This window comes from Papio anubis, chromosome 7 (assembly GCF_008728515.1).
Source record: "Papio anubis isolate 15944 chromosome 7, Panubis1.0, whole genome shotgun sequence".
In the NCBI taxonomy this organism is placed as follows: domain Eukaryota; kingdom Metazoa; phylum Chordata; class Mammalia; order Primates; family Cercopithecidae; genus Papio; species Papio anubis.
In genome coordinates, this window is record NC_044982.1 from 15131806 (window position 1) to 15154159 (window position 22354).

Consider the following 22354-nt stretch of genomic DNA (forward strand, 5'->3'; position numbering starts at 1 on the left):
AAATTTGGATTTAGATCAAGTGGAGAAATTCCTGGAAAGACACAAACTACCACAGTGTATTAGTCTGTTCTCACATTGCTATAAAGAACTACCCAAGACTGGGTAATTACTCTAATAAATTACCAAGACTTGGTAATTTATGAAGAAAATGGGTCTAATTGATTCAATTCTGCAGGCTGTACAAGATGCATGGCTGGGCCGGGCGTGGTGGCTCACGCCTGTAATCCCGGCACTTTGGGAGGCCGAGGCGGGCAGATCACAAGGTCAGGAGATTGAGACCATGCTGGCTAACACAGTGAAACCCCATCTCTACTAAAGAATACAAAAAATTAGCCAGGCATAGTGGCAAGCGCCTATAGTCCCAGGTACTCAGGAGGCTGAGACAGGAGAATGGCATGAACCCGGGAGGTGGAGGTTGCAGTGAGCCGAGATTGTGCCACTGCATCCCAGCCTGGGTGACAGACCAAGACTCATCTCAAAAAAAAAAAGATGCATGGCTGGGAAGCCTCAGGAAACTTAAAACTGTGGCAGAAGGCAAAGGGGAAGCAGGCACATCTTAACACGGTGGAAAAGGAGAGAGAGCAAAGGGGAAGGTGCCACACACTTTTAAACAACCAGATTTCACAAGAACTCACTCACTATCATGAGAACAGCAAGGGCAAAATCTGCCCCCATGATGCAAGTACTTCCTACTGGACCCCTCCCCCAACACTGAGGATTACAGTTCAACATGAGATTTAGGTAGGGACACAGAGCCAAACCATGTCATTCCACCCCAGAGCCCTCCCAAATCTCATGTCCTTCTCACATTTCAAAACACAATCATGCCTTTCAAATAGTCCACCAGTCTTAATTCTTTCCACCAGTAACTCAAAAGTCCAAGTCCAAAGTCTCATCTGAGACAAGGTAAGTCCTTTCTGCCTATGACCCTGTAAAATAAAAAACAAGTTAGTTACTTCCAAGATACAACGGGTGTACAGGCATTAGCTAAATGCTCCCATTTCAAATGGGATAAATTGGCCAAAACAAAGGGCCTACAGGCCCCATGCAAGTCTGAAACCCAGCAAGGCAATCATTAGGTCTTAAAGCTCCAAAATAATCTCCTTTGACTCCATATCTCACATCCAGGCCACATTGATGCAACGGATGGGCTCCCAAGCCCTTGGGCATCTCTGCCCCAGTGGCTCTGCAGAGTACAGCCCCTGTAGCTGCTTCCACCGGTTGGCATTGAGTGCCTGCAGCTTTTCAAGGTGCATGGTGCAAGCTGTCAGTGGATCTGCCATTCTGAGTTCTGGAGGGCAGTGGCCCTCTCCTCACAGCTCCACTAGACAGTGCCCCAGTGGGGACTCTGTGTGTGGGTTCCTACTCCACATTTCCCCTCTGTACTGCTCTAGTAAAAGTTCTACATGAGGGCTCTGCCCCCATAGCAGACTTCTGCCTGGACACCCAGGTGTTTCCATACAACCTTTGAAATCTAGGCAAGGCTCCCAAGCCTCAATTCTTGTCCTCTGTGCACCCTCAGGCTTAACACCACGTGGAAGCCTTGGTGGTTTCCAGCTTGCATTCTCTGGAGCACTGACCTGAGCCGTATCTGGGGCCTTTTTAGCCACAGCTGAAGCTGGAGTGGCTGGTATGCAGGGTGCCATGTCCTGAGGCTGCACAGAGCAGCAGGGCCCTGGGCCTGGCCCATGAAACCATTCTTCCCTCCTAGGCCTCCAGGCCTGTGTTGGGAGGGGCTGCCATGAAGGTCTCTGAAATGGCTTTGAGGCATTTTCCCTATTGTCTTGGCTATTAACATTTGGCTCCTCTTTTCTTATGTGAATTTCTGCAGCTGGTTTGAATTCCTCCACAGAAAATGAGTTTTTCTTTTCTATCACAAGGTCAGGCTGCAAATTTTCCAAACTTCTCTGTTCTGCTTCCTTTTTAAATGTAAGTTACAGTTTTAGATCATCTCTTTGCTCACGAATATAAGTATACACCATTAGAAGCAGCCAGGCAGGCCTAGGTGCAGTGGCTCAAGCCTGTAATTCCAACACTTTGGGAGGCCGAGGCAGGTGGATCACGAGATCGGAAGTTCGAGACCAGTCTGGCCAACATAGTGAAACCCTGTCTCTACTAAAAATACAAAAAAAATTAGCCAGGTGTGGTAGTGTGCACCTGTAATCCCAGCTAGTTGGGAAGCTGAGGCAGGAGAATCATGTGAACCTGGGAGGCGGAGGTTGCAGTGAGCCAAGATTGCGCCATTTTACTCCAGCCCAGGTGACAGTGAGAGACTCTGTCTCAAAAAAAAAAAAAAAGAAAAAAAAAAAAAAAAAGCAGCCAGGCCACATCTTGAATGCTTTGCTGCTTAGACATTTCGGCCAGATACCCTAAATCATCTTTCTCAAGTTCAAAGTTCCACAGATACCTAGAGCAGGGACACAATGCTGCCATTCTATTTACTAAAGCATAGCAAGAGTGACTTTTACTCCAGTTCCCAATAAGCTCCTCATCTCCATCTAAGACCACCTCAGCCTGGACTTCATTGTCTATATCACTATCGGCATTTTGGTCACAACAATTTAACAAGTCTCTAGGAAGTTCCAAACTTTCTCTCATCATCCTGTCTTCTTCTGAGCCCTCAAAAGTGTTCCAACCTCTGCTCATGACCCAATTTCAAAGCTTCTTCCACATTTTCAGGTATCTTTATAGCAATGGCCCACTTCTCTGGTACCAATTTTCTGTATTAGTTTGTTCTGACATTTGTCCTGCTACAAATAACTACCTGACTGGGTAATTTATGAAGAAAAGAGGTTTAATTGAATCACATTTCCACAGGCTGTATAAGCAGCAAGGGGAGGCCTCAGGTAACTTACAATCATGGTAGTGGGTGAAGCAGAGGCAGGCACATCTTCATATGGCAGAGCAGGAGAGAGCAAAGGGGAAGGTGACACACACTTTCAAACAACAAGATCTTATGAGAATTCACTATCATGAGAACAGCAAAGGGGAAGTCTGGCCCCTGTGATCCAATCACCTCCCACTAGGTCCCTCCCCCAATATTGGGAATTACAATTCAACATGAGATTTGGGTGGGGACACAGAGCCAAAATGATATTATACAGCTTAAGAAAGATGAAATAACCTGGTTAGTTTGTATGTATTATAGAAATTAAATTTATAATTTAAAACCTTTTAGCAATAAAAACTACAGGTGCAGATATCTTCACTGGCAAATTCTACCAATTATTTAAGGAAAAATATCAACTCTACACAAACTCTTTTAGGCCATAAAGAAGAAGAAACACTTCCCAATTCGTTTGCTAAGGTCCTCATTACCTGGCACCAAAACCAAAAATATTACAGAAAAAGAAAACTAGAGGCCAATATCCGTCATGAATATAGATGTGAAAATTCTCAACAAATTACTAGCAAATTGAATCTAATGATACATGAAAATAATAAATCATCATGGCCAACTAAGGTTTATTCCAAGAATGTAAGGCTGGTTCAGCCTTTGAAAAGTCAATCAATGTAACCCACCATATTGACAGGTATAAATATGTAACAATACATAACATTTTTGTAGCAAAAACAAAGTCAAAAGAAAAATGATAAACTGGCAGAAAATATGTGTGACATACATCACCAAGGGGCAAAAATCCTAATTTATATGAAGAACTCTTTAAAATATTGACAATGTCCAAAAATCTTATAGATAAATGGAAAAAAGATATTTGAACAGACATTTCACAAATAGAGATTTTTTTTTTTTTTTTTTTGAGACAGAGTTTCACTGTGTCACTCAGGCTGGAGTGCAGTGGCATGATCTCAGCTCACTGCAACCTCTGCCTCCCAGGTTCAACCAATTCTCCTGCCTCAGCTTCCTGAGTAGTTGGGATTACAGGTGCCTGCCACCACGTCCCACTAATTTTTGTGTTTTTAGTAGAGACACAGTTTTGCCATGTTGGCTAGGCTGTTCTCAAACTGCTGACCTCAGATGATCCACCCACCTTGGCCTCCCAAAGTGCTGGGATTACAGGCATGAGCCACCACACCTGGCTGAGATATTAAAAAATGTACCAGAAACATGATGTTTAAGTTCACTTGCAATAAGAGAAAAGGCAAATTAAAACTACTGTGAGACTCCATTTCTAATTGATCACATTGCAAAGATTCAAGCGTTTGACAATCCCCTCTGGTGGCACTTTTACATATTGTTGGTGGTTCACTTAGGGTTTTTTTTTTTTTTTTTTTTAGACAGAGTGTCACTCTGTTGCCCAGGCTGCGGTGCAGTGACGCGATCTTGGCTCACTGCAACCTCCGCCTTTTGGGTTCAAATGATTCTCCTGCCTCAGCCCTAGCTGGGATTACAGGTGTGTGCCACCATACCTGGCTAATTTTTGTATTTTTAGTAGAGACACGGATTCACTATATTGGTCAGGCTGGTCTCAAACTCCTCACCTCAAGTCATCCACCTGCCTTGGCCTCCCAAAGTCCTGGGATTACAGGTGTGAGCCACCGCACCTGGCCTGATCTTAACATTTACTCATAAAAAGGTGTTTTCAGAACCCCAGAGTTAGGACCCCCGTTCAAAGGCTGCATCAGGTCCTAAAAATGCTTTGTCCTGTTCTGCCTCAGTTACATGAGCAAAGATGATAGGAAACTTTTCAGCGACAAGATCTCAAAGTCATTTCTCTGTTGATTTTTTAAAAATCCCCTTAAATAAGTAAGCCATTGTTGAAAATGTGCTCACTCTTAGGTATTAAACAATAAACATTAGTCTTGCTTATTGACTGTTACACATGAAAACATGCTACAAGTTTAGAATTTGGAAATGAACCAGCAGAGTCTGGGGCTCAAAGAAATCTCCCTCTTTGCTTCCTCCTGCCAGCTATCTACTCTGTGTCACTTGGCTAGTCCTGTACATTTCCAACCTGCTGCTCGTCCGTTACCCAGACACTTCTGGTGCCAGACACTATTGAACACGGATATATTGTGATACAACCTTTAATCCCGCACCTTTACAGTAAACCTATCTTTACCAAATTGAGGCTCGTGCTGGAGGCCAGCTGGCTATGAAACGGTGAATGAAAGCAACGCTTTCTTGAGCTCTGCTTCTTCAATTTAAAGGCGCCTAGGAATCAATCAGGGCCTTGTTCAAATGCAGATTCTTTTTTTTCTTTTTGAGATGGACTCTCGCTCTGTCACTCAGGATGGAGTGCAGAGGTGCAATCTTGGCTCACTCCCAAGTTCAAGCAATTCTTGTACCTCAGCCTCCCGAGTAGCTGGGATGCCTGCCACCAAGCCTGGCTAATTTTTCTTTCTTTCTTTTTTTTTTTTTTTTGGTAGAGATGGGGTTTTATCATGTTGACCAGGCTGGTCTCAAACCCCTGACCTCAAATGATCTGCCTGCCTTGGCCTCCTAAAGTGCTGGGATTACAGGCATGAGTCACTGTGCCCAGCCTCAAATGCAGATTCTGATTCAAGTAGGCCTTGAGAGGGTTCTGAGACTGCATTTCTACCAAGCTTGTGGCTGATCCACTGACTAGGCTTTGTCAAGGAAGGGGGCATGAAAGAAATTTGGGTAGGCTCCCCGAGGTTGGTGACACAACTCAGTCTTCCTACCCTATCCAAATCCCCCAACCCCTCCACATTCAATCACCAACCCTCCTCTCCACCTCCCCTGCTCTAGTTTAGACCCTGATCACCCTCACAGGAATTATTGCAAAACTCTCATTTATCTCCTTGCCTTTTTTTCCTCTTTAATCCTGTTTTTGAGGTTGCACAGGGATCTTTCTAAGATGCAAAACTTGGCCAGGCATGGTGGCTCATGCCTGTAACCCCAGCACTTTGGGAGGCTGAGGTGGGTGGATCACCTGAGGCCAGGAGTTCAAGACCAGTCTGACCAACATAGTGCAACCCCATCTAGTAAAAATACAAAAATTACCCAGGTATGGTGACACACACGTAATTCCAGCTACTTGGGAGACTGAGGCACGAGAATCACTTGAACCTGGGAGACTGAGGCACGAGAATCACTTGAACCTGGGAGATAGAGTATATTAGTCTGTTCTCATGCTGCTAATAAAGACATACCCAAGACTGGGTAATTTATACAGAAAAGATGTTTAATTGACTTACAGTTCCACATGGTTGGGGAGGACTCACAATCATGGAAGAAGGTGAATGAGGAGCGAAGTCACATCTTATATGGCAGCAGGCAAGAAAGCTTGTGCAGGGGAACTCCCATTTATAAAACCATCAGATCTCATGAGATTTATTCACTACTGTGAGAACAGTATGGGGGAAAGCACCCCCATGATTCAATTATCTCCACCTACTCCCACCCTTGACACATGGGGATTACTACAATTCAAGGTGAGATTTGGGTGGGGACACAGAGCCAAGCCATATCATTATGCCCCTGGCCCCTCCCAAATTTCATGTCCTTCATATTTCAAAACCAATCACGCCTTCCCAACAGTCCCCCAAAGTCTTAACTCATTTCAGCATTAACCCAAAAGTCCATAGTCCAAAGTCTCATCTGAGACAAGGCAAGTCCCTTCTGCCTATGAGCCTGTAAAATCAAAAGCAAGTTAGTTACTTCCTAGATACAATGGGGATACAGGCATTGGGTAAATACACCTGTTCCAAATGGGAGAAATTGGCCAAAACCAAGGGGCTACAGGTACCATGCAAGTCCAAACTCCAGCAGGGCAGTCATTAAATCTTAAAGCTCCAAAATGGTCTCCTTTGACTCCATGTCTCACATCCAGGTCACACTGATACAAGAGGTAGGTTTTTATGATCTTGGGCAGCTCCACCCTGTGGCTTTGCAGGGTACAGCCCCACTCTTGGCTGCTTTCATTGGCTGGTGTTGAGTGTCTGTGGCTTTTCCAGGCCACAGCTTTCCCAAAGTCCAAGCTGTTGGTGGTCTACCACTCTGTGATCCGGAGGACAGTGACCCTCTTCTCACAGCTCTACTAGTTGGTGCCCTCGGCTCACTGCAACCTCTGCCTCCTAGGTTCAAGCAATTCTTCTGCCTCAGCCTCCCAAGTAGCTGGAATTACAGGTGCACGCCACCTCACCTGGCTACTCTTTGTATTTTTAGTAGAGACGGGGTTTTGCTATGCTGACCAGGCTGGTCTCGAACTCCTGCCCAATACCAGGTTGAAGCTGCCAAAGTTTGGGGCTTTACCCTCTGAAGCAATGGCCTGAGCTCTACACTAGCCCCTTTTAGCCACAGCTGGGACACAGGGCACCAAGTCCCCAGATTACACAAAGCAACGGGGTCCTGAATCCAGCCCAGGAAACCATGTTTTCCTCCTAGGCCTCCAGGCTTGTGATGAGAGGGGCTGCCATGAAGACCTCTGACATGTTCTGGAGACATTTTCTCCATTGTCTTAGTGATTAATGTTTGGCTCCTTGTTACTTATGCAAATTTCTGCAGTGGGTTGAATTTTCCCCTCAGAAAATGGGCTTTCTTTTCTGTCGCATCACCAGGCTGCAAATTTTCCTAACTTTTATGCTCTACTTCCCTTTTAAACAGAAGTTCCAATTCCAAACCATATCTTTGTGAATACATAAAACAATTTTTTTTTTTTTTTTGAGACTGAGTCTCACTTTTTTTCAAGTCTCGCTCTTCTTTTTCTTTCGAGACTGAGTCTCACCCAGTCTGGAGTGGCACAATCTTGGTTCACTGCAACCTCTGCCTCCTTAGGTTCAAGCAATTCTTGTGCCTCAGCCTCCCAAGTAGCTGGAACACCACCTCACCTGGCTAATCTTTGTATTTTTAGTAGAGATGGGATTTTGCTATGTTGGCCAGGCTGGTCTTGAACTCCTGACCTCAAATGATCCACCTGCATCCCAAAGTGCTGGAATTACAGGCATGAGCCACCACGCCTAGCCAAGACTAATGCTTTTAATGACACCTAAATCACCTCTTGAATGCTTTGCTGCTTTCTTCTGACAGATACCCTAAATTATCTCTCTCAAATTCAAAGTTTCACAGATCTCCAGGGCAGGAGCAAAATGCTGCCAGTCTCTTAGTGCTAAAGCGTAACAAGAGTGACCTTTACTCCAGTTGCCAATAAATTCCTCATCTCCATCTGAGACCACCTCAGCCGGGACCTTATTGTCCTGATCACTATCAGCATTTTGGTCAAAGCCATTCAAAACTCTCTAGGAAGTTCCAAACTTTCCCACATCTTCCTGTCTTCTTCTGAGACCTCCAAACTGTTCCAACCTCTACCTGTTACCCAGTTCCAAAGTTGCTTCCACATTTTTGAGTATCTTTAAGGTAGCACCCCACTACCTGGTACCAATTTACTGTGTTAGTCTGTTCTCACACTGCTGATAAAGACATAACTGAGACTGGGGAATTTATAAAGGAAAGAGGTTTAACGGACTCACAGTTCCACATGGCTCGGGAGGCCTCACAATCGTGGCAGAAGGCAAATGAGGAACAAAGTCACATCTCACATGGTGGCAGGCAAGAGAGCTTGTGCACAGGAACTCCCATTTATAAAACCATCAGATCTCATGAGACTTATCCACTACCATGAGAACAGTATGGGGGAAACTGCCTCCATGATTCAATTATCTCCACCTGGCCCTGCCCTCGACACGTGGGGATTATTACAATTCAAGGCGAGATTTGGATGGGGACACAAAGCCAAACCATATCACGGAGGTTGCAGTGAGCCAAGATTGCACCACTGCACTCCAGCCTGAGCGACAGAGTCTCTGTCTCAAAAAAAAAAAAAAAAAAAAGAAAAAGAAAAAAGAAAGGGAGAAAGAAAAGCAAACCTAGTCAAGGCCCAGTCCAGCTTTAGCCCTTTTGATGGCTCCCGCCTTTCCTTAAGATAAAGTCCGAACTCCTGGACTAAGCCCATTGGCCCTCTCACAAGCTGGGCCCTGCCCGCCTCCCCCATATCCCAGTAACATCACCTCGCTCTGTGTCTCGGCAGTGTGGGGCTGCCTGTGGTTCCCACATGCCTTTCCACGTGGTGTGCCCTCTGCCTAGAATGTCCTTACTGTGGAGTCCTAGCAAGGGAAAAGGAGCTAGGCTTAGCGGGACCAAGCAAAAAGAGAAAGCAGATAAGCTGTAAGTCAGCCTTTGTTTATGGTCCAGGACACACAGCTCTCCTTCACGAATAACTCACAATCTTCCTGCACCCAACTTATCAGCAGACCCTTGGCTGATAGAAAAATGCAAGTTAGCTCACTGCAACCTTGGCATTATCAACACTGCACAAAGCTGTCTTCAGCACACAGCACAAGAGCATACCGTAAAATCTCCAGCAAGCCTTCGTCTCTTTGCAGTCAGCTCTTCACTTGCTGACCTGCCCATTGCTTCCTTGCAACAGGTTTTCCTAGTTTCTCTAATAAATCTGCCTTTCCTTACCTACAACTATCTTAGTAAACTGTTTTTACTACCCTCACAACAGTGGCCCCAGAAAGTCGCCACATGCAACATTTCCCACCTATGTGCAGGACAAGCTTTTATTCAGCCTGAAGTACTCTGGCCAAATGTCACATCCCCAGCAAAGCCTTTCACAATTCCCCAAAAGAAGTTAAGGTGTAAACACACTCTCCATTGTACTATTTCTGTACCTTATACATGCTTTCCAGGATGCTGTCCTTCCTATGCACCATCAAGCTCTTAAAATCAAGGGTCACATCTAGTCTTCATTATGTTGTCACTGAAGACACAGCTCTGAGCTGACACATAGCTTTACAATACAGCTTATTTCTTCAGTGCCTGTGATCAGGAAGAGAGAGCATGGAACCATTCAGGATGCCTGGCTCTTAGTCCCAAATCTAAATTTGCTCAGCCAATTTAGGCAGATCACATTAATTAGACTCTCTTTTCCCTTGAGATGTTATGATAAATGATAGTATAAGTGAGAATGCTTTGAAAAATATCAAGTGCTATAAATGTAACAATTTAATAATCTCAATGATCAAAAAAGCCACTTTTCATTGAACACTTAGGATGTACCAGGCGCTTTACATAGATTGTTCCTCATTCTGACAGCATTCCTGGGAGGGAGGTAGCAGGAGCCACATTGTGTAGACAAGAAAACCATTGCTAAGGGACATTAAGAATTTATTTCAAGTCACAGTAGCTAGTAGACGGCATAGCCAGGACTCAAATCCATATCTCTGGTGACCCCAAATTTATGCATTTTCTAGTAAGGTTTCATGTAAGTTTGTCTTATTACATAAAACTATAATGTATGGCCGGGCGTGGTGGCTCACGCCTGTAATCCCTGCATTTTGGGAGGCTGAGGCAGGTGCGTCACTTGAAGTCAGGAGTTCAAGACCAGCCTGGCCAACATAGTGAAACTCTGTCTCTATTAAAAACACAAAAATTAGCTGGGTGTGGTGGTGCACACCTGTAGTCCCAGCTACACAGGTGGCTGCGGCAGAATTGCTTGAATCTGGAGGTCGAGGTTGCAGCAAGTGGACATTGCGTGAGAGTGAGACTCTGTCTCAAGGAAAAAAAACTGTATTGTATTATCCAGTTTCAGATGCATCTAGCATCATAACACATGATTGAACTTTTATTATTTTTACTTTTTTGCATATAACTTTTAAAAATGCAGATGGTTTAAATTTATCTGTGATTATTTCTTACTCCTTTTTTTTTTTTTTTGAGACAGTGTCTTGCTGTGTTGCCCAGGCTGGGGTGCAATGGCATGATCATGGCTCACTGCAGCCTCGACCTCTTGAGCTCAAGTGATCCTCCCACCTCAGCCTCCCGAGTAGCTAGGACTACAGGTGCACACCACCACACCCAGCTAATTTTTAGATTTTTTGTAGAGACAGGGTCTCACTATATTTGCTCAATCTGGTTTTGAACTGGGCTCAGGCAGTCTCCTGCCTTGGCCTCCACAAGTGTTGGGATTATAATCATTAACCACCACACCTGGCCTCTTACTGTTTCCTTTTTTTTTTTTTTTTTTAGACGGAGTCTCACTCTGTCGCCCAGGCTGGAATGCAGTGGCCGGATCTCGGCTCACTGCAAGCTCCGCCTCCTGGGTTTACGCCATTCTCCTGCCTCAGCCTCCCCAGTAGCTGGGACTACAGGCGCCCGCCACCTCGCCCAGCTAGTTTTTTTGTATTTTTAGTAGAGACGGGGTTTCACCGTGTTAGCCAGGATGGTCTTGATCTTCTGACCTCGTGATCCGCCCGTCTCGGCCTCCCAAAGTGCTGGGATTACAGGCTTGAGCCACCGTGCCCGGCCTCTTACTGTTTCTTGAGAGCAGGTTTGTGTCTTGTTTGAAGTGCTTATCATAATGTTTAGCACTTAGCAGAAATTCTATAATGTTTATTTTTAAATTTTTAAATACTGTTAGTCTTTAGGTTCAACCATATGAAACTGCCATTTTTGTAGGCCCAAATTTGACAAATATCAGCATTTTCATGATTTAAACTATATCCTTAAAAAAAGTTAAAGGAAAAATAAATTCGTTGAAAATATGTTTACGGGAGCATCCTGGTTTCCAATATTACGTGTATACTTCAGCATTTCCATGTTTTTTTGTTCGTTTGTTTGAGATAGAGTCTTGCTCTGTCGCCCAGGCTGGAGTGCAATGGTGCGATCTTGGCTCACTGTAACCTCTGCTTCCTGGGTTCAAGCGATTCTCCTGCCTCAGCCTCCCGAGTAGCTGGGACTACAGGTGCGTGCCACCACGCTTGGCTAATTTTTTTTTTTTTTTTAGTAGAAACGGAGTTTCACTGTGTTAGCCAGGATGGCCTTGAACTCCTGGCCTCATGATCCGCCCAAAGTGTTGGGATTACAGGCGTGAGCCCACTGCACCCAGCTGTATTTCCACGTTTTAGTGTATTATTTCCTATTCTCAAGAAAAAAAAAATCTTTGAAATAGGTTGAAATGTTCCCTCAAATATCAGTGTCACATTAACAAGCAGCAGGTTGAAACATAGATACTCTCCTATGCCTTGCATCCCAAAGGACCCCAAATCCTTTATGCTTTTCCTGAATTTGACAATAATATTAATTCCCAATTTTTTTTTTGAGACGGAGTCTCTCTCTGTCGCCCAGGCTGGAGTGCAGTGGTGCAGTCTTGGCTCACTACAACCTCCGCCTCCGGGGTTCAAGCAATTCTCCTGCCTTAGCCTCCTGAGTGGCTGGGATTACAGGTGCATGCCACTATGTCTGGCTAATTTTTGTATTTTTAGTAGAAACAGGGTTTCATCATGTTGGTCAGGCTGGTCTCAAACTCCCGGCCTCGTGATCCACCCGCTTCGGCCTCCCAAAGTGCTGGAATTACAGGTGTGAGCCACTGCACCTGGCCTAATTTCCAATATTTTAATAATGTTCCAGCCCAGCATGGTGGCTCATGCCTGTAATCCCAGCATTTTGGGAGGCCGAGGCAGGAGGATCACTTCAGCTCAGGAGTTTGAGATCAGCCTGGGCAACATAGCAACCTTGTCTCTACTAAGAATTAAAAAATTTAAAAAAAAAAATTATCCGGACATGGTGGGGCTCACCTGCAGTCTTAGCTACTAAGAAGCCTGAGGCAGGAGGATCACTTGAGCCCAGGAGACTGAGGCTGCAGTGAGCTGTGATTGCTCAGCCATTGCATTTCTAGCCTGGGCAACAGAGCGAGACTCTGTTTCAAAAATAAATAAATAAAAATAAATAAATAAATAAAATAATGTTCCAAAATGTCAGATCTGTGACAATATAAAACGATCATAGAATATAATCTTTTGTGGCCAGCCATGGTGGCTCACACCTGTAATCCTAGCACTTTGGGAGGCCGAGGTGGGCAGATCACCTGACATCAGGAGTTTGAGAACAGCCTGGCCAACATGGTGAAACTTCGTCTCTACTAAAAATACAAAAATTAGCTCGGTGTGGTAGTGCACACCTGCAGTCCCGGCTACCTGGGAAGCTGAGCCAGGAGAATAGCTTGACCCCCGGGAGACAGAGGTTGCAGTGAGCCAAGATTGTGCCACTGCACTCCAGCCTGGGCGACAGAGCAAGACTCAGTCTTGGGGAAAAAAAAAAAAAAAAAGCCATTCCCTCACCCCACCCAAAGTTGTAGGAACAATTTAGAAATTAGAAATGTAGTAAAGTAGAAATGCCATTAGCTAACACTGCTGAGTCAGTATTTTCTGAGAGGGTAGAAAATTCCTTTATCATGGCCGGGCGCGGTGGCTCAAGCCTGTAATCCCAGCACTTTGGGAGGCCGAGACGGGCAGATCACGAGGTCAGGAGATCAAGACCATCCTGGCTAACACGGTGAAACCCCGTCTCTACTAAAAATACAAAAAACTAGCCGGGCGAGGTGGCGGGCGCCTGTAGTCCCAGCTACTCGGCAGGCTGAGGCAGGAGAATGGCGTAAACCCAGGAGGCGGAGCTTGCAGTGAGCTGAGATCTGGCCACTGCACTCCAGCCTGGGCGACAGAGCGAGACTCCGTCTCAAAAAAAAAAAAAAAAAAAAAAAAAAAAGAAAATTCCTTTATCAGAAGAATACAAAACACTGCTTCTATCCAGGAAGCGATGTATTAAGCAATAGATACATTTATATCCAGAGATTAACAAGGAAAAACTTAAAGAGTTAAGTTTCAGATGGATGGAGTGAAAGCCAAGGATGTTCTGGAAGGATGGAGGGGGAGTGGGACTCTCTGTGTAGTGGTCAGTGGAGGGTCTGTGCATTTGCTCCTTGAAGCTTATGCCCCAGCCCGATGGAGACTTCGGGAAAACAGTTTTTATTAAAGCAGGGGTAGCAGAATGGGGTGGAAGATGAGGAAGAGACAGTGATTATATATCTCTACAAAGCTTCATGGCTTCCACAATCTTTTTACATGCATCACCTTGAGGTTTAATATTGTCTTGTCAAGTCATATGGGGAAAATGGTCTTATCCTGATTTTGCAGATTAAGTGACTTCTAGGAGGTAACATGTCCAGGCCACCCAGTCCTTTGAAGCCTTCCAACCCTGCTACCTGGGGCACCATCCAGTGTACCTGCCCCATTGCCTCCTAGGGAACAAGGGAGCTGAGTTAGATCCTTTGAACAATGACCGGCTGGTGGCGTGGTCAAGCCACGGCATGGTGGCAGATACATCAATGATTATGAACCAACACAGCAGCTAACTGACCCCAAAGCAAACATTCCTGACATGGCTGTGGCCCAGGGCCTTGTCAATGTCCCCAGGGGAAAATTCCCTCGCTAGGATGGGAAAAGTCTCACAACTGTCAAAAGGCATTTGTCCACTGTATTTCTTAGTGTGAGAGAGTAAGCTTACTCAATAAATATGTGTGTGTGTGCGTGTGGTTTTTTTTTTTTTTTGAGACAGAGTCTTGCTCTGTCACCCAGGCTGGAGGGCAATGGTGCAATCTCAGCTCACTGCAACCTTCACCTCCCAGGTTCGAGTGATTCTCAGCCTCCGGAGTAGCTGGGATTACAGGTGTGCACCACCATGCCCAGCTTATTTTTCTTTTTCTTTTTTTGGCCAGGCTGGTCTGGAACTCTTGGGCTGACGTGATCCACCCACTTCGGCCTCCCAAAATGCTGGGATTACAGGTGTGAGGCACTGCACCTGGCCTCAACAAATAACTTTAAAGATCCCTCATCCTTGTCTTTCCAAAAAATTTGGAAAAATAACTTTGGCCGCATCTGCACCCCTTACTTTTTTGCTTGCTTCCAAGCAAAGAGTGGTGTTTGTACACATTATACTTATTTTTGAACTAAAATTATGAGCAACTAAGGAACATTTTTTAAATAAAAAATTTTTAGCTGGGCGCGGTGGCTCACGCCTGGAATTCCAGCACTTTGGGAGGCCAAGGCAGGTGGATCATGAGGTCAGGAGATCGAGACCATCCTGGCTAACACGGTGAAACCCCATCTGTACTAAAAAATACAAAAAATTAGCTGGGCGTGGTGGCGGGCGCCTGTAGTCCCAGCTACTGGGGAGGCTGAGGCAGGAGAATGGCGTGAACCTAGGAGGCGGAGCTTGCAGTGAGCAGAGATCACGCCACTGCACTCCAGCCTGGGCTACAGAACGAGACTCCGTCTCTAAAAAAAAAAAAAAGATTTTTATTTCAGATAAAATTAATATTTCCATAATTAGGATACACACATAATTAGCAAACACACATTCTTGAGTCCATTGTTTAAGGTTTATTCTATAAACGACTTCCATGAATATTAGAGTTCCTGAATGTCATCTGAATATTTGTCTACACACTTGTGGGCAGCTTCTGTAGCCTTTTTTTGTAGAAATTCCAGTTTTTCTGAATTCTTCCTTTTCCTTCAGGTATTCCATTTTGTATTGTTCATAAAAAGCTGGGTCATTATAGTGAGCTGTTAGACATTCTTTCAATGCAGAATTTTCTTTCCAGCATTTTACTACCATAAGGATTGCAGAGTTCTTGCAACATTTGGTAAAATCTTGAACTTGTCAGAAGACCTCTCTCTGGTCTTTTCTCTCATTATTTTAGGGATCAAAACATCTTTTTCGACATGTCTGAGATGCTGCTCCAAAAAACTGTAGTGTCTTCCCATTGTTTTTGGTATAAAAACCAAACTCCTTGAAATGGTTTACGGGACATTTCATGGTTCACAGCTGAAACTCCTCCACAGCTATGGTACACACTCCTCTTTGATCTCAATTCTTCTTTCTTGTGGTCTTTGCTTAAGCCACTGTTCTTCAAATTTCACAGAGCAATCATTAGAGTTGTTAAATTAATCCGCGTGGTGGAGAGCCATCGCTGCGGGTTGAGAAGCAATTAAGGAACTCTTCTAATGAACTTCTGGTGCACAACAAAACCATGTGTCAGTTCCTCCGCAGTCCCCCATTGTCTTTTATGCTACCCCGCCTTCCACAGTCTCTAGGGACCCCTAACCGCCCTCCTTGGCTCTCAGGCCATAATCTCACAACCCTCCCCAGCCCAACGGGGTCTGCCAGCGCTGGGCTGTAATACCACGCGCCACCGGCAGATGCCGCAGCCCCAACACTTCACAAAGCCGACTTTCAAAATTACCACCGAGCCTGTCGGCAGCCATTTAGTGCCTGCTGTATACTTGCCAAGCGCTACACACAGGGCGCTTCGGGTCAACCCCGCACCGGTTGGCCCAGCTGGGAAATGCGGCGATCGTGTGGGTTAAATTAGGAAAATGGTCTACAGTGCTTTGAACAATGACCCGCTGGTGGTGTGAAATTATTACCAGGCCGAGACCAGCCTGGAGCCGGCTCCTGCCTCGTGCCGTCCCGCATGGAGGTCCGGCCCCTGGGCTTGCCTTCCAGCCAGTTGGGGCCTTTGCCCTTTTTCTGTCGCCTGCCACTAAGCTGCTGCTAGGAACCCCGGCTGGAATTTAGCTCGCCTCCGGCAAAGTGGTGGGGGCGGGCCCGGGTCGGGGAGGCCACATCACCTGCTTCCTGCAGGAACTTTTAGAAGGCAGGCAGCCCGGAACATGGCACCGTGGGGCACGGTAGGGTGCGATGGGCCGCGCCCCTATGGCCTAAACTCAACATAAAGTTTCCCCCTTTGCCCTCTGGCCCGGCCCCAGGGTCGGGGCGCGTTTCTCGCGCCGGGCACAACCGTGAGAAGCGCGGGTTTGCGGGGCCTTTTGGCTGTACCTGGGGCTGCACCTGCCAGGAGTCCGCAAAGGCGCAGGGCCGAGCTCCCCAAGCCCGGAACGGGCAGCGGCCTGGCAGCTACCTCGGAGAGCAGAGCAACCTCGGAGGACAGGGCGTCCCAGCTCCCGGCGCGCACCAGTGCCCGCGCGCCCCAGTCCGCACGTGGCGCTCGGGCCCCGGCTGCAGGCGCACGCGCGCAGGGAGGCGCCACGTGCTGGGGCTCCACACGCCGGGAGGCTGCGCTCAGCTAGGGCTCGCGGTCCCACGGGCGGGGAACCGGGCGCCGCGACCCACCCGCCGCGGGCCACCAGCCCCCTCCCAGCGCCCCGCGTAGCCGCGTCCCGCGCCCGGGCTCTCGGGCTCCCGGGCTGGCACCGCGAGGCGGCGCGCCGGTCGCCCAGGGCCGCCGAGGGGCGGGGCCGCCCGCATTGTTCCTCCCCGAGCGGCGGGCCCTCCCCTTCCCCCAGACCCGGGCGGGGCGCGGGGCCGCCGAAGCCGCGGAACGTGGGCTCGCGCGCCCCGCCTTTGTCTCCCGGGCGCGAGCCGCCGCAGCTCCGCGCCCGGTGCTCGCTGCGGAGTCGTTTTGTGCCGCGGCGCGGGGGAACGGGGACTCGGGGCGGGAGGTGCGGAGCCGGCGGGCGCAGCCTCAGCATGGATGTGACCGTCTCGGAGCTCCTGGAGCTCTTCCTGCAGAGCCCGCTGGTGACCTGGGTGAGTGTGCCTGGCTCCCCGCCCCTTTGTTGGTGCACCGGCTCCTGTCTAGCCCGGCGGGGGGACTTCGCAGACCTGACTCGGCCGGGGCCCCGGGTGGCCCCGGGCCGCTAGGGACGCAGCAAGTGGCTCCCGACCGGGGTTGGGGCCGCGTCCTGGAGTCCGGAGCTTTTACACTCTGGAGCCGGCGCCCCTGTTCTGCGTCCAGCGCGGCACCCCGCCGCGCTTTCGGCCGGGCCGGGAGCCGGGCGGGTACACCTGTTCCCGCCGGGGCGCTAGGCTGGCGGCCTCGGGGCGGACCGGGTCCCAGTGGTCACTCCTGTCCCCGGGGTTTAGCCACTCCCGAAGAGGACCCCATTCTTCGCAACCAAATATCTCGTGTAGTTTTTCTGAATCCCTCAGACCAGCCGGTGGATGGCGGTGACGGGTGGGGAATGGGGGCGCCGAGTGGGAACGCGAACAGACTGGGGTGGGCGCACTGATTTAAAATGGATTTGAGACGTGAGACATTTATTGAAAAGTCTTGTCTATTTTTTTTTCTGCCCTGGAACGCAGGAGAAAAGTGGCGAGGAAGTTTTCCTCCTCCTGTCCCGTGTCTGTTGCCCGGCGCGGGGAGGGGAGAGAGGCCCTGGGAGAAGGCCAGGCTCGGTCCCTGCTGAAGCGTGGGGTGGGCGTCGGGGACCCCTTTCTGCTCACACTGACCCGTCCCGTCTCTGCCTGGGAGAGCTTTGGACCGTTTGTGCGCATGGGGTGACTTCCTGTCTCTCTCCTCGTCCCCCTCCCGGCAGGTGAAAACTTTTGGCCTGTTTGGAAGCGGCAGCCAGGACAACCTGACTATGTACATGGATTTAGTGGACGGCATCTTTTTGAACCAAATCATGCTGCAAATGTAAGTTACCTTCTTCTCGGAGAAAGGAAAGAATGGTGCGTTAGAAAGTTTGAGAGTAGAAAAGGAGTGGAAGGTTGCATGGCCGAGTGTGTGTGGGGTGGCGGGTGGTTCTCTGAAGATAGAGACGCTGGTATCTCAGTATTAACGTGCCTAGTGGCGTTAATACTGAGTATTAGTATTAACTAATACTAATAGGTGTTTGAAGAATTCCAGGACAGTGGGTCGGGCAGTTCGTTTGAGGAAGGAAATTTGGAATTGAATGACTGCCTTTTACCTGATGGAGATAGTGCAATTGACTTCAAACTCAAGGACTTAATTGTGGTTTGAGCAATGAAATGAAAAAGTCCCCTTTTGAAGGGCAAGGAACTGTAACGGAGAGTGTCTGGTTACAGGAAGTGTCAGGGTGGGCCCAGGCATCCGAGGGTTACTATAAAGTTTCATTTTAGATGAGGTCGCCTGTGTTTCTGAGCTCCTTTACATTTCATCTTCCTTTTTCAGTTGCCCCAGAGCAAGTGCAATTGATTAAGTCCCACTCTATGGACTGAGTTTAAAGTCACAGTGTTAGGAGGGGCCCAGGGAGTCAGAGGCCTTGGTGCTGTTTGTTTGGAAGCATGCAGCCTAAACAGGGTCTTGGTAGAAGTTACTCTTGCCAGCGAGTACATCTGACCACATCCTTTCCTGTTGCTGAGTTGTGCATGGCCTGTCTGATTGACAGCTTGCCACAGTGTAGGTGTTGGCTCCTACCTTTGCATTCTGTTTTTAACTCAGAAACTGCAGGGAACATCGGAACTGTGTGTCGGGGTGATTCACAGGCACTTGAAGCAAAATAAAACATCCTGATGTTCTCTGTGGATCAGCCTTGTGTGCTCACCTATTCACCTACGACTGAGCAGCTTGTCATACTGGAGCATAAATCTATTAACTAATGAGAGATCAGCTTCATTCGTGGCTCACAAAGGCAGAGGAGCAGTTTGCATTGGCATGTCCAGAAAGTGGCTTAAATAAATTGCCTTAAATGGCTTGTTTAGAAAAAAATAATTCAAGAACCTTGCTTCTTTTTTTTTTTTTTTTTTTTTTTTGAGGTGGAGTTTCGCTCTTGTTGCCCAGGCTGGAGTTCAATGGCGCGATCTCAGCTCACAACCTCTGCCTCCCGAGTTCAAGCAATTCTCCTACCTCAGCCTCCCTTGTAACTGGGATTACAGGCATGCGCCACCACGCCCAGCTAATTTTGTATTTTTAGTAGAGACGGGGTTTCTTCATGTTAGGCTGGTCTCAAACTCCCAACCTCAGGTGATCCGCCCACCTTGGCCTCCCAAAGTGCTGGAATTACAGGCATGAGCCACTGTGGTGCCCGGCCTCCTTTTGTTTTAATAAGTCATTTGATGTCACCCTGTTTAATGGTTTTGTTTTGTTTTGTTTTTTTTAAGGTTCACAGCTGTGGGTGTAGGAAAAAAAGTCAGTACCAATCTTACCAATCTTCAGAGTTTAATTAGATTCAAAAACATAAATCTGTTGCCAGTTTTGGCAGCACTTTTTTTTTTTTTTTTTTTTTTTGAGACGGAGTCTCGCTCTGTCGCCCAGGCTGGAGTGCAGTGGCCGGATCTCAGCTCACTGCAAGCTCCACCTCCCAGGTTTACGCCATTCTCCTGCCTCAGCCTCCCGAGTAGCTGGGACTACAGGCGCCCGCTACCTCGCCCGGCTAGTTTTTTGTATTTTTAGTAGAGATGGGGTTTCACCATGTTAGCCAGGATGGTCTCGATCTCCTGACCTTATGATCCGCCCGTCTCGGCCTCCCAAAGTGCTGGAATTACAGGCTTGAGCCACCGCGCCCGGCCGGCAGCACTTCTTATATAACTTTGTTGAAACTGAATTTTCCGGAAGCTGTCTCGTGACATATTCGAGTTTTGGTCACTCTCCCCTCATTCTGTGAGACCCTGAAAATTACTGGATTCCATTGGCGCAATGACCGGTGAAACTTCAACCTGTCCTTACCCAAGCTCAAGACTGTTTAATTAAAAAAACCAGCAGTATCCCCAGCCTTTTCATTCAGCTCCTACACCCAGGCAGAGGGGGGAACAAAAGCACTGGAACTGTTTCTCTTTCTTCCCTGACCTTTGGAATTCCTGAAGCGTTTCCCACTTGCTTGTAAATCAGGAAAGCCTGTTGGACCATTCCTTTGAGAAATGCCAGCTCATCACTTGTTCGCATTTGGCCCGTGGCTAAATTCAGGGGAGGGGCTTCTCCCCTTCCCTGGGCAATTTTAGATGTTCTCTCTGTGATACGCCAAGGTAATCATTCCGGAAGTGGGAACTGGTAAATTGTAGCTCTTAAGACTTCAAGAAGTGCTTCTGGGTCCCTCCGGATGGCTTGGGCACAGAGGAAGGGCGCATGGGAAGGCCGAATGGCTGGCTTTCCAGAAAAGAATGAGGAAAGAGGAGAGTGGGTGGGCATGGTTTCCTGCATGGGTGATCAGGATCACCCAGTTCCAGGTGATAGAAGTCAGAATAGTGTTTTTGCATCTGGAAGTGGTGAGGATTGACTGGAAGGGACCCGGGGGTCCTTTTCGGGGCAGTTGAAATGTCCTTTAGAGTGGCTGGAATATGTTTCATTTTCCAAAACTCCTCAAATGATAACTGTATGCATTTCATGCTATGTAAAATTACCTCAACTAAAAAATGAACCCTGGCCCGCATCGGTCAGCCTACATAGCCAGCTGGGGTTCAAAGCCTTGGCCTCCCTCTTACCAGCAGTGTGACACTGGGTATGTTGCTCAGTGCCTCAGTTTCCTCATCTGTAAAATGGGATGTAAAGTACCTTCCTTAAGAGATGGTTGTGAGGACAGAATGAAACCGTGTGTTAACATTTAGCTATTTGCCTATGTAGGTGCCATCTTAATCCAGAAAGGATTTGAGGCACCAAGTAAAAGTTTTTTTAAAATGTTTTTCCGGCCTACCTTTTCCCCTACATTCTTAGATCCTTGGATTACCCCACAGCTCTCAGCCCTTAGCCGTCTACCAGTGATGTCTAGGGCAACATTGGACCCTGTGACCCAAGTCCTATCCCCGCGTTTAGACTGTACTGCACTTGAGCCTCTGTTTTCACTTCTGCCAAATGGCAGCATGCCACTAGCCAGCAGCTAAGGGGTAAGGCTGTTCTGCCTCATCTTCCATGCCAGTAGCTCCTAGACTGTGCTGTTTGCCTGTTTTGATTCCTTTGCCCCAAGTTCATAGGACCTGAGGAAATCGCATTGAGCAGCACTGCTAACAGAGCTCAGATAAGAGGCTGTTACCTAACACCTCCGAGCCTTGTGGAGGTTGGCTGGGGGTCACGTGACTGCACCTGGCCATTGTCTCCAGCAACCCGAGAAGGCTGTTAGTAGTCTCTTGGCCCTGGTCTCCTGGTGACACCAGCACCTGGAAGCAGGGAAGCCCCTTAGGTTCAGTTTTCTGGGGAGGCCCCGGGCTAGGAGAATTCATGAATGAAAATGAGGCTTTCAGTGGCCTGGAGGGAGAGGCCTGGGGATGCCTGCTCAATAGCTCCTCTGTCAACCTGGTGTCTCTGGTACCTACCAGCACCCAAGAGAAAAAGTTTGCTATGGTTAACTTTGGACACCTTTTTCATTCTCTTGTAGGAAAATTATTTAAGAGCCTTAACCCTAGCATCAGGCAGACAAGTTCAAATCCCCACTCTGCCACTTCCTAGTGTTATTATGTTGGGCAAGTGACTGAACCTCTCTAAGCCTTGATTTCCTGATCTGTAATAAGGGGATGGTGTTTTACCAATTTGGGGGAGGTTTAAATAAAACTGTATGTATAGAAAAAGCCTAACATATGTCTATCATTGTGCAGATGAGGCCCAGATCTGAGTTTGTGTGTGTGCCTGTGTGTGTGACGTACGTACGTGTACCCATGCCTTTAGCACTGTACATCTGTACTTGTGAGGGTGAACCATCCAGTTTGATGCAGTGGCTGAACCTGGAACGTGGCACTAGGGCTGAGAGCTTGTGCCCTTTAAGTTCAACCCTATTTGTTCAGGCTCCTTTGTGACCCCTGGTGCTAGCTGCAGAATTCAGGATACTGTGTTAATTATTCATAGGTTAGAAACATCCTCAGGGAAATGGGAGAGTTTCTTTACCTTCCAAAAAGCATTTGAAG

At 47.6% G+C, this 22354-nt stretch overlaps 1 protein-coding gene and 1 pseudogene across 6 annotated transcripts in view; one reads left to right on the top strand and one right to left on the bottom strand.

Moving 5' to 3' along the window:
- Positions 1-15003: 15003 nt before the first annotated feature.
- LOC110743821 lies at positions 15004-16755 on the bottom strand (annotated as a pseudogene).
- Positions 16756-17102: 347 nt separating this feature from the next.
- CCDC88C (coiled-coil domain containing 88C) overlaps positions 17103-22354 on the top strand; it is a 147753-nt gene continuing 142501 nt past the window's right edge. For 3 of the 6 annotated variants that reach the window (XM_009212139.4, XM_017961476.2, XM_021941472.2), the window contains exons 1-2: positions 17103-17311; positions 18100-18200. In XM_009212139.4, the coding sequence (XP_009210403.2) occupies positions 17252-17311; positions 18100-18200 (161 nt within the window). In that variant the 5' untranslated portion in view covers positions 17103-17251. Of the gene's footprint in view, positions 17312-18099; positions 18201-22354 lie in introns of those variants that run through there. The other 3 variants (XM_021941470.2, XM_021941469.2, XM_009212142.4) reach the window with 2 other exon arrangements.